The following is a 17,644-nucleotide window of genomic DNA, read 5'->3' on the forward strand; positions in this document are numbered from 1 at the left end:
GGCCAATGTGTTCAAAATTGAAGGCCACGTGTGTTTACAAAGCCCCCATAGTGCCAGAATGCAGAGAGAGAGAGAATTTGATTGGAATAGAAGTCGGGGGCCATGTGCGTTTACAAAGCCCCCCGTGGTACCAGAACAGTGGACAGTGAACAGCCCCCCCCCCACACACACACACACACACACACATGTGACCCCATTTTGGAAACTACACCCCTCACAGAATTTAATAAGGGGTGCAGTGAGCATTTACACCCCACAGGTGTCTGACAGATTTTTTAAAAAGTGGTACGTGAAAATGAAAAATTAAATTTTTCATTTGCACAGCCCACTGTTCCAAAGACATGTCAAACGCCAGTCTCACTGCACCCCTTATTTATTCTGTGAGGGTTTAGTTTCTAAAATGGGGTCACATGTGGGGGGGGGGGGGGGGAGGAGTTCCTGTTCTGGCACCACGGGTCTACAAGAACATGCCAGTGTAAAAAATTAAGATTTAGAATTTTCTCCTTTAATTTTCTGCTAACCCTAAAGGGTTAACAAACTTTTTAACTGTCATTTTGAATACTTTGAGGGGAGCAGTTTTTATAATGGGGTCATTTATGGGGTATAATATAGAGGCCCTTCAAATCCACTTCAAACCTGACCTGGTCCCTGAAAAATGTCGATTTTTTGAAAATTTTGTGAAAAATTGGAAATTTGCTGCTGAACTTTGAAGCCCTCTGATGTCTTCCAAAAGTGAAAACATGTCAACTTTATGATGCAAATAAAAAATAGACATATTGTATATGTGAATCAATATATAATTTATTTGGAATATCCATTTTCCTTTTATAAGCAGAGATCTTCAAAGTAAAAAAAAAAAATTTCAACATTTTCAACTTTTTCATCAAATTTTATTTGTCACCAACAAATTATGCAAGTATTGACGAAATTATACCACTGACATAAAGTAGAATATGTCACGAAAAACGGTCTCTGGGATGCTTTTACTTTTCATTCTGATTCAGAGTTATTACTGCTTAAAGTGACAGTGGTCAGATGTGCAAAAAATGCCCAGGTCCTTAAGGTGAAAATGGGCTGGGTCCTTAAGGGGTTAAAATTCTCCACCCTCTGTAATTCTAATTTTTGTCCTTCCTTTCATTTGTTAAAATCTCATATTTGTGTCGCACAACTATGATTAGACCGTGTGCAGGAGACAAGCTAATCCATGTAGATCCTCAAATATATTGACTTGGAACTTACATGTGTTTAGGCAGTCCAACTAATGCGAAGGAAACTGCAGTCTGCTAATATTTATATTTAGCATGGCAATTGCTTTCTTTATGAGTGAGATCTAGATAAAGGTCCAAGGCAGCTATGGGGAAATATAATTCATGCTGCTGTCAGCCAGCCATCACCGATAGAAGACAGCTGGTGTTTATAACCATGGCCTACCTGTAATGGTCAGCTGCATCACGGACAGTGTTCACTCTAAGCCTTTGCAGCTAGTGAGGATTTGGGTACTATGCTCAACATCAGATAAACATTCACATACAGAACCCATGCAGCAAGCAGATATGCTGGGTCACATTTGGCAGGCAATAGTATTAAACCGCTTTCAGGTCTAGTACAGTAAAACTTATTGTCCACATTCCTAGGACAGTGAGGGTTGGTGTAAGGCTAGGTTTACACTACGAAATTGCCATCCAAAGATTACAAGTGCGGTCAGTGCCATTTTGAATTAGTTGGCCTTTGGACCATGTGGACATTACGGTCTCCATAGATGGAAGTTGCAGTTTTGCAACAGCTGGGAAACACTGTCTTACAGAGTGGATCTCAACCAAGCATGGATGGCATTTCCAAAGGATATACCAGCAAGTTCTCAGACAACCTCAAAGGCTGGGTTCACGTTAAGGAACATCCTGCCAGAAATATTCTGAAATCAGTTGGTGCTGGGACCGAATGGACATTGCCATCCCCATAGATATATATGTATATTGGGGATAAATGATGGTCCCATACCCCCAATATAAGCCTAGGGAAACGTGCATTAGAATCCGTGCCATTGTGTGCACTGTCACTTATCAATTCTCAATATTAGATTTTTCATTTATTTGTAGCTTTTGACAATTTGTGCTGTATGGATACCTTTTTTACATTTTGTGGACCTCCCCATACAGCATGAAACTTTAATGTTTTTGAATTCAGTAAAATATTGATGTTACATTTGATGTTTTATGAGTATATACATATCCAGGGTATTTTCTTTTTTTATTTTTGTAGGTTATATTCATTATTGTAAGATAAATTAATAAAGGTTGTGTCTTGAGATTTTCATCTCTTCTCCACTCTTTATCCTGTTGTCGATGGTCAGTGCACATGATCAACCCATATGTGGTTATATATAAACAGTTAATGTCATATTATATAATTAGACACGGTCTTAAATTTAGTACCACAAGAGTTGACCATGTTACCATCTCATTGCACCCATATGAAATAAGTAGGTGGGGAGGGTTATAAAAGTCTAGGTAGATTGCAAATGGCAACTGTGGATCCATTATGACAGAACCTATTGACTTTAAAGTGGTACTCCGGTGGGAGATTTTTTTTTATTTTTTTTTAAATCAACTGGTGCCAGAAAGTTGAACAGATTTGTAATCTTTACTACTGAGGAGATTCTTTTTTCTTTTTGCATTTCTTTTTTATCTTGTCCACAGTGCTCTCTGCTGACACCTCTGTCCGTGTCAGGAACTGTCCAGAGCAGCACAGGTTTGCAATGGAGATTTTCTCCTGCTCTGGACAGTTCCTGATACGGGCATCAGGTGTCAGCAGAGAGCACTGTGGACAAGACAAAAAAGAAATTCAAAAAGAAAATAATTTCCTCTGTAGCATTCAGCTTTTAAAAAGTACTGGAAGGATAAAGATTTTTTAATAGAAGTAATTTACAAATCTGTTTAACTTTCTGGCACAAGTTGATTTAAAATAAACATGTTTTCCACCGGAGTACCCCTTTAATAGGGTCCATCAAGTTTCCAGCTTTTTTTGAGAATCCAGTCAGTTCGTGGCTTTTGAATCAGACTCCTTTTTTGTTTTCTTTTAACCTAAAGTGTTATGTTAATACAAAATCTTAAAATATTTTTGATTTGTAATAAGGTACTTTAGATTGCGCCACAGTGTCAGTTGCTTTAAAGGGAAGAATAGCATCCAATGGAAGTGTGAGATATGGCAGCTGTAAAACATGTAAATGTCTTGTGTATAAGATACTATTCAGCATGGCTATATTTGAGCAATAAGCATACTATTTATTTTCTTGATTACAGCTTTACACAAAAATACCCACCTGTGAAATTCTTATCAGAAAAGGACAGAAAGAGAATTTTGGTAAGTGTATATCTGAACATCTAGCTAGTCTACATAAATAGCTTGTAATACAAGGAAATGCTTTTCACACCATTCTACATGCAGCATTTTAGAATTGCTTTCTGTTTTTCAGTGGGTGTGACCCTCTATGCCAGCACTCCTCTGTACTGTACTTCCTGCCTTCGCTTCTTAAACTGCCTATAATATGGCCCACGCAGATGAGCTATACAAGCCTTTTACTTACTATAATTGGCTCTGAGCGGTCTGGATGGAATGCAGTTTGTTTTCAGGACTGTTTTCAAGTGTGATTTTCAGATTCTATGCAGAAGGGAGGCATTTTTGACAAGTGAAATCTCTTTTACCCCCACCCACAAACAAATAGCAGCACATACATGAGTGTAGATAAATGTTACTAACTGTCGAGAAGCTCTGTGACTACAAAAAAGCAGGAGCTGTGGCAAAAATGTTAGGGGGTTAGAAAGAGAGTTTACTGTTCTGCATAGAATCTGGGGGGGACACTGATGACAATGGTATTTAGTGTTACTGATCTATAGATTCTTTTATTTGTTGTTCCTTTTTGTTTATACAAATTAAGTAGCTCCGTACACTCAAGGCAGTCCCAAGACCCGTGTGCAGCATAATCTCGGGCCTGGGTCCCCTTTTCTCGCAAGCAAATATCTTGCTTCATATAATATCGTGAGTGCACCAAGCTACTTAATTTTCATAATAAGAAAACCAGGAATAATGATGCCGTGCATCAGCAAACAGTATATATCAGTCACCAGTGTCACCCACACTGTTAGACTATACCAAAAGGTTAGTGTGGGTGATGCTGTTGACGGATTCCCTTTTCACTCAACTAATAGCCGGAGTCCTCACAAGCAAACCATTTTATTGTGTTTTAAATGTTTCTTTCTCATCCCCTTTAAGTCAACCAAAAGCGGATGTAATGTGTCTAACATGACCAGCAATGTGCACCAGATTTATGATGAGTTTGGCACATCGAGGCATGGTCTAAATATTAGACAGTTATCACATCTGCCTTTTGTATTTTTAGAGGAAAGCTAAAAATAAATATGCAAACGTTTAGGCAGCCTTGACAACTTCCAAACACCTAATTATTTTAAAGTGAAATTCATGGATCAGCAATTTAATTTTGAACTACCAAATATCTGAAAGGCACAGTAATATTTCAGTAGTGAAATTAAGTTTATTGGATAAACAGAAAACGTGCAATCTGCATCAAAACAAAAGTAGACAGGTGCATAAACTTGGGTCCCCCAACAGGAATATCACATCAATATTTAGTTGAGCCTCCTTTAGCAGAAATAACGGCCTGTAGACACTTCTTATAGTCTGTAATGAGTATCTGGATTCTGGATGAAGGGATTTGGGACCATTCCTCCTTGATCTCCAGTTCAGTGAGGTTTGCTGAGCATGAACAGCGCACTTCATATCACACCACATTTTTTCAATGATATTCAGGTCTGAGGACTGGGATGGCCATTCCAGAACATTGTACTTGTTCCTCTGTATAGATTCCACAGTAGATTTTGACAAGTGTTTTGTTAAAATATCCAACCCCAGCGTAATTTCAACTTTTCAACTGTGTGACTGATTCCTTTACATCATTCACAAGTATCTGCTGACATTAAGTGGAATTCATGCAACTCTCAAGTTAAAGGGTACCTCTCATCAAAAAAACTTTTGATATATTATAGATTAATGTATGCAGAATAACTTTACAATTGCATGTTATTAAAAAATATGCTTCTTTCTATTTAATTTTCCACTTTGAAGAAATGACCACTAGGGGTCTCCCTACCAGTCCTGGCAGCAACATTTCAGACTCATGCTGGAGTCCTAAACACTACGAGCTGCCAGTCAGCTTTGTTCACAAAGGAGAACACTCAGAGATGCCAGCCTGCTTTGTTCACAGCCTGTTTGGCTGTGAACAAAGCAGGCTGGCAGCTCTGAGTGTTTAGGACTCCAGCATGAGTCAGAAATGCTTGCTGACAGGACTGATCGGGAAAAATACAATATAAAGAAGCATATTTTTCATTAACATGCTATTGGAAAGTTATTCAACATTCATTAATCTAAAATATATCAAAAGTTTATTTGATGAGAGGTACCCTTTAAACAACACTTCCAGCACTGCCCACACAGCCCGACAGCATGATGGAACCTCCACCGAATTTTACTGTGGGTAGCAAGTGTTTGGTTGGGAATGCTGTGATCTTTTGACACCATTCATTACCCCGCTTGTTATGACCAAATAACTCTAACTTTGTTTTATCAGTCCACAGCACCTTCTTCCAAATGTGCGTTTGCATACCTGCTGACCAAAATTGCTGATCCAAATCCCCATTATTTCTAAATGAAAATCATAGAAATTGTCAGGGGTGCCTAAACTTTTGCATACGACTTACTCTTCCCTGAAGCAGTTTGAGTTCACAAATCGATTCCGTATCTCACTTCACGTTTTCCCAACAGATCTCCAGTTTGCACAATGAGAACCAAGAAATTTTCCTTAAGCTTGCGTTTAAAAAAAACACAGTTTACAGCTGAAATTTTTTTTTGAGAATGTCATAGTGACCCTAGGCCATAATCTGTGGGAGCTAAAGGACAGAGTTTTAGGCAGTGGAAGCATTGTGGCTCAGGGGAAGTCTTTTATTTTTTTATTTTTTGGTAAATGAGTGGGTTTAGTGAGAGAAGAGAACAAATGTACGCTTCTCCTTGCTGTATCTAGAGATCAATAGGGGGTAGCATGATGCATTTTGGGCTGCATCAAAGCTCTTGTGCTATTGTAAATCACTGCAATGCTTCGCCTTAAAGTGTTCCTTTCGTTAGCAAAAACTTTTTATATATTGTAGATAATGCCATTATATATATATATATATATATATATATATATATATATATATATATTTACATTGGTTAAAAAAAATTATATATTTTTTGGAGGAAAAATGTTTTCCCTGCAGCTATTGCATGTTTGAGGTGACCAAATACAGGAAATGTGGGCAAAACAAGCAGGGCTCTGCAGGAAAAGAATCTAGGTGATACATTCCCTTTAAGACTGTGCACTGGTGATGCTATAATGTCACCACATTTAAATCCTGCTTAGAATCATGCAGCCTTTTTTTTTTTTTATCTAAATTGCCTTTATCTTGCAGATAACAGGAGGTGCTGGTTTTGTGGGGTCACATCTCACAGACAAACTTATGATGGATGGTCATGAGGTTACGGTTGTGGACAACTTTTTTACTGGTAGAAAGAGAAATGTGGAGCATTGGATTGGCCATGAGAACTTTGAACTCATTAACCATGATGTTGTGGAACCACTTTACATTGAAGGTAAAGATATCAGGGGAGATGTATCATTGTTGGTTTTTAGAAAGTGTGTTTTAAAGTCATTTATTTTTGCTTTGGTTTTGCTTACGTGCGACATATTTATCATACTATCTCGGGGGGGCTTGATAAATTTAGCACATGTAAGCAAAGAACAATAAATCACTTCAGAACACCATTGTGTATCATTTCTTCTCTCCTCTGACTTTTTGCACAAAAAGTCGCAGTTGTGCCAAAAATTTGCAACTTTTGAAACTGCTTTCCAAAGGCGGTTTTGTAAGCCAGCACTGGACTGGTGTAGATTTGCTTTGTTTTGGAGGGGTTTCCAACCCTTTATGCAACATATGCACATGATAAATTTGTTACCACTGCAAAGTGAAAACTGTCATTTACTTTTGAAAGATCATCTGCAGGTTTTTGTGAACTGCAAAAAAAAAAATAGCTTAGGCCTTTCTCAGTCACAGTAGTTTATCAGAACAGGCTCACTGTTGTCATATCTGAGAAAGGCTTCCTGTTGCTTTATCTTCTATTCTAATACGCAGTAGTACTATGAGATCCCCCTCTTCACATCAATGGCTTTATCCTCAGCAGACAGGAGGGGAGTAGGTTACAGGGACAGGAGCTCTGCACTCAGTGTGTGGCAGGACGTCACAGTACAAACCAAACAGTTCAGCTGCTAATGGTAGATCTGTGCACTATGGCTAATGACATTACATTAGTAAGTTGCTTTATTATACTTTTTCACACCATACACGGGTTGATTTTCACGGGCAAACCCAATTAAATTATAGTTAGAGGAATAAACAATGGACATCCTAAATAAAAAGAAAATGTGCATTTCTAATGATTGCATAGTTGTAAACAACTATTACATGTGTTTGTTTGTTTGTTTTTCTTCCTCACAGTGGATCAGATTTACCATTTAGCCTCTCCTGCTTCTCCTCCAAATTACATGTATAATCCAATCAAGACTTTAAAAACCAACACCATAGGAACCCTGAACATGTTGGGTGAGTTTTATATAGTATAAAAATGTATGTAACTGTTGTTCATTGACACAGTTTTCACTAGTGATTCTAAATATGCTTATTTTTTTTCCATGCTAAGGGGGTACCTGCTAATTTCTCGGTCGCCTCATTGGGGAACACAGGAGATCATAGGTATTATGCTGCTGCCACTAGGAGGCTGATAATAGGCAAAAAAAAAAAGAAGTCTGCTCCTCCCAGCAGGCTATACCCGCCCACAGGCACTGAGCTAACCAGTTTTAGCTTACTGTCAGTAGGAAGCAGACACAGGTCTTTTTTTTTTTTATTGTTTTCTAGTTAGGGCCTGTATTAGGTTTTTCGCTCCTTTTTTCTTTTATTGTTTTTAGGTGGGGGGTTCAGGAGCATAGCGCTACCTGTTCCCCCATATGTGGCTAAAAGGCACAGGCATAGAGTATGCACTGTTAACCCCTTCCCACCAACGGCCAGCACCTGGGGTTGCACCTTGGGTCCAGGTCCCCCTAATACCCCTGCTCATCCCGCTGCCTCAGCCTGACGTGACGCAGGTGACAAATAGCTGGCCGAAGACATCCAGGGTGAGTATTTTGGAGACAGGGTGAGTATGAATCCCCCTTCCCCTGCCTTTTCCCAGGGAGCTGATACTTGGGACCCCAGGGGGACTTATTTCTTCCCTATCTTTTATTTTCTCTTGGACAGGGGTGTGGGCTCTGGGATCTTCAGCTTCTGCAGCTCCTTAGCCGCCATTACCATGGCTGTACTGGACCAGACCCCTCATGGCCTCCGACACCACCTGGAAGGGACAGTCTGGTGGACTTCCCCTCCCCCCTCTTCGGGCCATGCATGTATCCATTGCCTTGTGGCCAGGCACAGTGCCCTGGCTGCATTTTCTTACTAGTGGCCAGAGACTCCTTTCCTGCTGCCCTAGTGTCAGTCTTGTGGCACAGTGTGTCTCCGGGCCCACGTGGCCGTCTGCTTCCACGGTGGGGGCGAATCCGGCCCGCTTGCCGCTCTTATGTTCTGGCAGTGTCCTGGCCATGTTTCTTTTATCTGCCGACCAGAGGCCCTCTGCTGCTGCCCCATAGATAATCTCCTTGGGGCAGCAGGTCTCCAGTCCCCTGGTCTGGCACTTCCCCGTCGGAGGAGGAACCAGCCGTGTCATTCAGCTAGACCGCCTGCCCGGTCCCTGCAACGGCCGCTGATCGTGCGGCCGGCTCCCCGATCATGCGGAGGGGGAGACCTCGTCATGCTGCCAGTCCCCTGGCCCGGCCTCTATCTCTCCCCCCCATTCCACTTCTTACTGTATCGGGCAGTCTCCGGGGGCAGTGTTTCTCCAGCGCGCCCTTTCTTCCCGGTGGGCTGCAGTTATCTCCTGAATTAAAAAAATAAATAAATCTGCTTCACCTTTCCCAGGCGCTCTGCGCCCTCCAGTGGCGTCTTTATGTTCAGCTCTGCTTCCATTGTGTGCTTGGCTCCCCTCTGGTGGCCAAAAGTTGTCACTACAACCTTAGTGTATTTTTTTTTCTCCTCCTGCTCTTCTCTGTAGGGCTGTCGGGAATCAAATGTAGTATCTGTTCTTATCAGTTTCTCATCTTTTATGTCCCCTATCTAGCATCATATATTTAAAAGGATTTTGGAGAAAGGGTCTCACGCCTGCTACTGTCGCAATATGCGTGTGTCCGTTAGGGCAGTTCCTGTAGGTTCAGTACACCCCACAATGAAATGCTTGGTTCCTGTTTCTGAGCATTGCGGCACTTGCCCTTTTTTGTACAGTTCCATCATGCTTGCATGTACCGTGGACCTAGAGTCCGCACAAGGTGCTCCTGGCCCCTGTTCCTGAGGGTCCTTTTTTTTTGTCTTTTTGTCTTTTTTGTGGCCGTTTCCCTTGCACCCTGTTGGTCACTTTTACAGGGGTATAGAGTTTTTTTTCCTGGAGGTTCAGACTTGGGGACAATAATCGGTGTTGCTCGCCACACTGCTTTTAATGTCCTCACTGAGTAATATTAAGCGTGGATCTGCCTGTTTTCTTTACCAATGTGCGTGGCCCTCTCCAACGCCCATGGTGGGGGTGAGGTCTGCCACAGCTGCTCTTCCGGTACTCCACTGTGAATGGGTGTTGAGCGAGGCACTTTGGTCCCTTGTATACTCTGTATTTGCCACAGCAGCGTGCACCCGTTTATTAGGTAGTTGTGCAGGCCTTTTTTCTTTTTAGTTTTTTTTGTGCAACTTAGGGGGAATGGCACCCTCTGTAGCCGTGCACCCCTCCCCTTTTTCACAGGAGGTATTTTAATTTAAACTGATAATGAATCCAGCATGTCACCCAGTCAGAGGCTATATGCCCAGCAGAGGTGAGTGTTCAGCTCAGAATGTGTGTTAGGGTCCCATCCGAAATGAGGCCACCTCCGCGTGGTGGATGGGGGGACATGTTTTGATCAAAAAGTGCACCAAGAGCCTCCATTTTTTTTTGACCAAGAGTGCTGCTGCAACCTTCTTTTTTTGAATACTGTGGTCCCTCTACACCATCCATAGAGGTTGGGACGTCTGCCGCAGCTGCTCTTCCAGTACTTCAGTCAGTGCGTGTGAGAGTTAACCGATGTACAATGGAACCTCTACGCCATCCATAGTGTTTGAGACGTCTGCCGCAGCTGCTTTTCTGGTACTTCACTGCAAGTGAGAGTTAACCGATATATAATGGACCCTCTACACCATCCATAGAGGTTGGGACGTCTGCCGCAGCTGCTATTCCGGTACTCCACTGTGAGCGAGAGTTGACTGATGTATGATGGACCCTCTACACCATCCATGGAGGTTAAGACGGCCACCGCAGCTACTATTCCAGTTCTCCACTGTGAGTGAGAGTTCTCTGATGTACAATGAACCTTCTCTACCATCCATAGAGGTTGCGTCGTCTGACGCATCCATGTTTGTGGTTCTGGTACCTGGCTATCTGTCAGAGTTGATTGGTTTGATTTTATGTCTGCCACAGATGCAGCACGGCCCCAATATCGCAGATTACTGGGGTCATTTGTGTGCACATCTGATATGACGTGCAATAGGTGTATCGGCACCTGTCCGAATCCCGCTAAGGTGTTTTGATATGTGTTGCCGGAATTCTTGTAGGGTCTTGCCCACGTATAGTTTTGGACATGTGCATGCACATATGTATAGAATACCTGTGCTTTTGCAGTTGATGAAATCAAATAACTTATAAGTTCTGTTGTCTGCTGGATTGGTGCAGGTCTCACATGCACAGAATGAACATTGGCCACAAGGGCATATGCCTACATTTGGATTCCTCAGCCACATCTCCTTTTGATTCTTACTGAAGTGGCTATGGACAATTTTATCCCTGATATTTGGGCCACTCTGACAGCAATTAAATGAGAATACACATTAGCTTGGCAGTATAGTTCCCCCACATTAGGGGCAGTATAGTTCCCCCACATTAGGTGCAGTATAGTTCCCCCACATTAGGTGCAGTATAGTTCCCCCACATTAGGTGCAGCATAGTTCCCCCACATTAGGTGCAGCATAGTTCCCCCACATTAGGTGCAGCATAGTTCCCCCACATTAGGTGCAGTATAGTTCCCCCACATTAGGTTGGCAGTATAGTTCCCCCACATTAGGTGCAGGCGGAGTTCCCCACGCATTAGGCAGGCGGAGTTCCCCACGCATTAGGCAGGCGGAGTTCCCCACGCATTAGGCAGGCGGAGTTCCCCACGCATTAGGCAGGCGGAGTTCCCCACGCATTAGGCAGGCGGAGTTCCCCACGCATTAGGCAGGCGGAGTTCCCCACGCATTAGGCAGGCGGAGTTCCCCACGCATTAGGCAGGCGGAGTTCCCCACGCATTAGGCAGGCGGAGTTCCCCACGCATTAGGCAGGCGGAGTCCCCCCACAGACATACAGCCTCCAGCCATATACAGTGTATGGCTTGGAGGCTGTATGTCTGTGTCGGAACACCGAAGATGACGTCCCGCTGGTCACTTACCATGCGCGCGTCATCCTCGGTCCTCCCCGATGCTCCGCTCCGCTCTGCTCTGCTTTACGGGCGCACGCATGGGACGTCAGTGACGTGACGTCCCTGCGTGCTCTACCTCCCGGCGGTCCCTGCGTTTTTAAAGGTAACCGGGACATCCTTGTGTCCCGAAATGACCTTTCGGGACACAGGGATGTCCGGAATGTGACGGGGGCCTGTGGCCGTGTGCCCACAGAGGGGGCTCGGCGTGCCACCTGTGGCACGCGTGCCACAGGTTCGCCATCACTGCCCTAGATTCTGTCCATTCACTGCAGTATCTAAGGGGGTTAAATGGCTGGGATCAGAGCATCTGTTGCAGTAGGAGTTCAGCTGTATATTACAGACTGCTCACACTGCATATGGCATCCCTGAGCTCCTGCCATTAATATGCTTTACAAATGCATTAATATGCCATACATATGCATACCTTCCAAACAGCCAAAACAAAAATAGAATTAAAACAGAAGGGGTTACAGAGGCTGTTCACACTTTCAAACATTCTATAACTTATGGAACACTTATATACTTTGTGCCTTAGTTCCTCACCCTTGTTCTAGAGCTACGATTGCTGTCAGTGAAAGATAATATTCTTAACCTTTCCGGAATTGAAAAACATCCTGACCTAGTCCTCTGTCTGCTGCAATGTGTCTGTATAAAGAGCTATTAGGCTAGAGCTCAGAACGGAGGATATAACTTGGTTCGCTCACAGACTTCTATCAGCTAGATACAATGTAAAATGCGATCAGGAGAGGTTTTTTCTGCTTGTAAATGCTTTTATCCACAAGTAGCAAGCGGAGGTTTTGAAAGAAATAAAACATTGATGCACCCAGGCACCTAGAAAGAAGAACATTGTGTCATTATACAGAGATTTAGCTTTATTTATAGTAAAGAAAACCCCTCTTCTTAAAGGGATATTCAGGCTTTATACATCTTATCCCCTATCCAAAGGATAGGGGATAAGAAGTTTGATCGCAGGGTCCCGCTGCTGGGGACCCCCGCGATCTCTGTGCAGTCCCCGGCATTCTGTGCGGACGCTGCTTCCTCAGACGGGGACGTGACGTCACTGCCACGCCCCCTAGTTACGTCACAACCTGCCCCTTCATTCATGTCCCATACACATGAATGGAGGGGCGTGGTGTAATGTCTCTAGGGGCGTGGCCGTAACATCATGTCCCCGCCTCTGAAGCGGTGCCCGGCACAAAATGCCTGGGACTGCACAGAGATCGCGGGGGTCTTCAGCAGTGGGACCCTTGCGATCATACTTCTTATAAGATGTATAAAGTCGGAATACCCTTTTAACCTTCTCTGAATGAAGGATGGACAAATCCTTTAATTTTCTTAAAACAAAAGTACAAACCCATCATGTTCATTAATGTTCTTCTTTTCTCTAGGATTAGCAAAGCGTGTTGGAGCTCGGCTACTACTGGCATCTACTTCAGAGGTTTATGGAGGTAAAGTCGCAGTATTGTGAAATTGCATTAGAATATCTAATCGTGTCTGTGGCATTGCATAAACAAGCCTAGTTAGAGGTTTACACATAAAATGGCTTTCAACATTGTTCCTGTGTCGTATCATTTACCACAATTGTCCCTGATGTCAAGCTGCAAAGCAAAAGATAAAGTCAAGACTACAAGACATGATGCAATGTTGGGCTTTTTTTATTTTATTTTATTTTTTTATTTTTTTGACCCATTGTGTTATTTTGATGTAATGGCTCCTTTCTAAGGACGCATTCTATATTCTGCTCATTTATTATGTTTACTTTGAATAATGAGGAGTAATCTTCTCTTGTAATGTGCATCCTCAGATCCTGAAGTACACCCTCAAAATGAAGACTACTGGGGACATGTGAATCCCATTGGCCCCCGAGCTTGTTACGATGAGGGAAAGCGTGTAGCAGAGACCATGTGCTATGCATATATGAAGCAGGTTGGGTTTTTTTTTTTCCGTAACGTATGCAGTGTAATCCAACAAACATCTCTGTACTTCTCTTCTATTACAGTGTAGAAAAAACAACATGCGTATAGTCGTCATGTGTTTCTCTATCCGTCCTATGTATTTACTGGGCTGTAGTAACATTTTATCAAATGTCTGTTAGTATGTCCTGGTGTGGTGTATATATTATGATCCCTCACTGCTTAGCCTTCCACGTTTGTTTCATTTTCAAACAGCTCACCCTCATAAAACTCCCTGTGCAAGTGCGACCAACAAGCTAAAGCTGAACTACATTGTAACTTAAACAATAAACATGTTGGGCCAGCTTTTAATGAGAGATTAAAAGGGGTTGTCCAGGATCAGCCATCAATATTAGTATGCTGGGGGTCTGACCCCCATTGCTGATCAATTTTGTAAACATGCTGCAGCTCTCATGCGAGTGCAGCAGCCTCCCAGTGTATACAGGTGCTCCTCTGTACAAGGTACAGCAGCGTTCTCATTCAATTGAACAGCACCACACTACAGTACCTTGCACTCCTGCTACAAATAGTGCAGTGATGCAAACATGAGCAGCAGTAAACATTGAAGGGGTCTAAGGGTCAGACCCCTGCTGATATAATATTGATATAGGTCATGATTTTGGCTAGATAACTGCTTTACGTAATATTTATACATTCAGGATTTTAACTTTTTATCCACATACTTTTTAAAATGAAGTCAACTTTTATTTACCATAATAGACCTCTAGTGTCCTATTTAATGCTTTGTAGACCAGGATGTTCTGTTCAGGTAGGCATAGAGAAAGCTTAAACTTGTGAGTAATGTTTAGGTAGTAATACTCTGTCAGTATTTTCCAACCAATGTGCCTCTAGCTGTTGTAAAACTACAACTCCCCGCATGCACGGAAAGCCGGGAAGCACTTTAGCTTCACTGTATTAGGCGGGGTTCACATCACGTTTTTACTAATACGGGACCGCATACGTCTGGGGGGAGCTAAAACCTTGCACTCCCGTATGCCGCCCGTATGTAATTCATTTCAATGAGCCGGCCGGAGTGAAACGCTGGCTCCGGTTGGCTCATTTTTGCCCCATATGCGGTTTTCCTACCGCACCTAAAATCGAAGTAGACCACGGTGTGAGGTGCGGTGGAAAACCGCATACGGGGCAAAAATGAACCGACCGGAGTCAGCGTCTCACTCCGGCCGGGTCATTGAAATGAATTACATACGGGCGGGATACGGGAGCACAAGGTTTTAGCTCCCCCCAGCCGTATGCGGTCCCGAATTGGTAAGAACGTGATGTGAACCCAGCCTTAGGGTATGGTGCACTGTGCTTTTTTTTTCAGAAATGTACTATTTACAGTTATTTCCTCCTGCATTTTACTTTTAAATAGCCAAATAAATATGAATGAAAAGGAAGACATGCCGGCGCTCTAAGTGCAGTTACCAGTGACTAGTATAAAGATGTGGGGGGGTGAGATAAAAATGCACTCACCTGATAGGACAAAACACTACCGCAGTCTCCATATCCTCAGGTTATCTCTGGATCAAATGTAACCTTGAGGATGTCATGAGGGGTGACCAGTGGTGTTCTAACAATGGAATAAAGCATCTTATTTAACTTGTAGACTGGATCGACCTAAAACTGCAAATATGGATTTTTCTCAGTAGGAAACATGAGTGCCTTAAAAAAAAATTAAAATTAAAAAAGCATTACCATTCTAGGCTTTTCATATATGAGTATTTTAAACAACATAGAAGAAAATATATATTTCTATTTCTATATACCTTTTGGGCTTTCTTTGAAATGTTTATATGCTAGTTTTTGCTCTACTGGTACCCGGTGAGCAGTTAACTGGCTCTTTGAAGAGTAAACCCTGCGGTGAGTGTTCTGTTAACAGTCAATGACTACAGAGAACCAGCGGCTACCAATGGGCTTTAAGTGCTGCTGTGACCTCTCATTACCTCCCTAGGCTTATCTCCCAGGAGGCTGAGACTTGTCACAAAAATGTTTCATCTGTACAAAGTGTTTTATCTGTACTTACTCAGAAAAGTCTTTAAGGTTGTTAGTGTTGGTGTTAGAGATTTTTCTTCTCACCTCTTACAGCATCTATTCTTTTCGACACACTAGCTTTTCTAAAGAAAAGTGCAATAATAATTTCCACACTCGATTTATAATGATTTCTAGGCTGGTCTGGCCCCTATACTGAGGACACCAGCAGCTTTCCTGTTTCCCACATATGTCCTGACCTTTACAGCAGCGAGCTGGAGGTTATATCTAGAATGATTTCCTTCCAAACAAATCTATTTCAGATGGTGGAACATAATTTTTCTGCATAATAAGGTCATAGGTCAAAAGTGAATTGGCAACAAAGTACAAACTGCTAACGTTAAATAAATGTACAAAACTGAAGAGATGACACATGGAAAATAAAAAGTCCAAAGAGGAAAAACTAGTCCAATAAGATCAAACTAGTCAATTCAGAATAAACGCACAAATATAATGGAGTAGACTCCAAAAGGGGTAAAGATGGCTAGACTTGGGCTGTGTTTCCTCTTATTTATTTTTTATTTTTTTTTTGTTTCTTGCAAAAACTCCAAAAAAAGCCAAAAAATACAGCTGCCAGGTGTTAGGTGTAAGGCCATAGGGGAAAGAGTTTTTTTTGGCTCAGTCATAGTTTTCAGAAATCGTGGCATGCTGAGATTATGGCGTCTTATCACACGTAGACTTCTGTACTATAGAGGGAAAAAATCCCAAGAAAAATGCAATGTGTGTTTAACATTGGTATGTTTTTCGTTTGTTTGTTTGTATGTTTGTTTGTTTTTTCACCCTCATTTACCGTATATACTCGAGTATAAGCCGAGTTTTTCAGCACGATTTTTCGTGCTGAAAACTCCCCCCTCGGCTTATACTCGAGCGAACTCTCAGACTGTCAATCCCTTCATCAGTGGGCTTCAACCTGCGGACCTCCAGATGTTGCAAAACTACAACTCCCAGCATGCCTGGACAGCCATCGGCTGTCCGGGCATGCTGGGAGTTGTAGTTTTGCAACATCTGGAGGTCCGCAGGTTGAAGACCACTGATGAAGTGATTGACAGGGGGTGATGATGGAGGGGGGGTGATAACGAAGGCCGCAGTGGTCTTCAACCTGCGGACCTCCAGAGGTTTCAAAACTACAACTCCCAGCATGCCCGGACAGCCGATGGCTGTCCGGGCATGCTGGGAGTTGTAGTTTTGCTGTATCTGGAGGTCCGCAGGTTGAAGACCACTGATGAAGGGATTCACAGGGGGTGATGATGATGAAGGGAGGAGGGATAATGATGGGGGTCTGGATGATTACATGAGGGGATGATGTATTTCCCACCCTAGGCTTATAGTCGAGTCAATAACTTTTCCTGGGTTTTTGAGGTAAAATTAGGGGCCTCGGCTTATATTCGGGTCGGCTTATACTCGAGGATATACGGTAGTTTTTTATTTTTTTCCTTTTTTTTTTTTCCTTTATTTCAGCAACAATTATATATTCTATTTAAAATTGCATTTCCATTTTACTTTGTCTATTATCAACACTTCAGCAAAATTTTCCCTTTTGAAAATCCTCTTCTCAAACCCAAATCCTGGCTTTGTGTTCAATAATTGCAATTTTAAAAACCTAAATATGTGAACACAGCCTGAAGCGTAACCTAATACAGATTGGGAAACCCTATTCTAGAAAGTACATAGTTGTAACTCATCAGAAATATTAAAAAGTTGTAATAGAAGGGAAATGAAATACTGATGGTTTGGTGTTTATATTTGTTAAACAAGCTTTCTTTTTTTTAATGCATTACTTGTACTTGATGACCATTTTGACTGGAAAGTAAAAAGGGGGTCAGTAAACTGATGATCTCTTTGGCAGGAAGGTGTGGAGGTGAGAGTGGCTCGGATATTCAATACGTTTGGGCCGCGTATGCACATGAACGATGGAAGAGTCGTCAGTAACTTTGTACTGCAAGCTTTACAG

At 42.4% G+C, this 17,644-nt stretch overlaps 1 protein-coding gene across 5 annotated transcripts in view; it reads left to right on the plus strand.

Moving 5' to 3' along the window:
* Positions 1 to 17,644, plus strand: part of UXS1 (UDP-glucuronate decarboxylase 1) — a 52,073-nt gene that overhangs the window by 20,858 nt on the left and 13,571 nt on the right. For all 5 annotated transcript variants that reach the window (XM_056556047.1, XM_056556046.1, XM_056556043.1 and 2 more), the window contains exons 5-10: positions 3,300 to 3,360; positions 6,519 to 6,699; positions 7,599 to 7,703; positions 13,102 to 13,161; positions 13,518 to 13,639; positions 17,540 to 17,644. The exon at positions 17,540 to 17,644 is cut by the window's right edge and continues 15 nt beyond it. In XM_056556047.1, coding sequence (XP_056412022.1) covers positions 3,300 to 3,360; positions 6,519 to 6,699; positions 7,599 to 7,703; positions 13,102 to 13,161; positions 13,518 to 13,639; positions 17,540 to 17,644 — 634 coding nt within the window. The remainder of the gene's footprint in view (positions 1 to 3,299; positions 3,361 to 6,518; positions 6,700 to 7,598; positions 7,704 to 13,101; positions 13,162 to 13,517; positions 13,640 to 17,539) is intronic.

Source organism: Hyla sarda, chromosome 2, assembly GCF_029499605.1.
Source record: "Hyla sarda isolate aHylSar1 chromosome 2, aHylSar1.hap1, whole genome shotgun sequence".
Classification (NCBI taxonomy): domain Eukaryota; kingdom Metazoa; phylum Chordata; class Amphibia; order Anura; family Hylidae; genus Hyla; species Hyla sarda.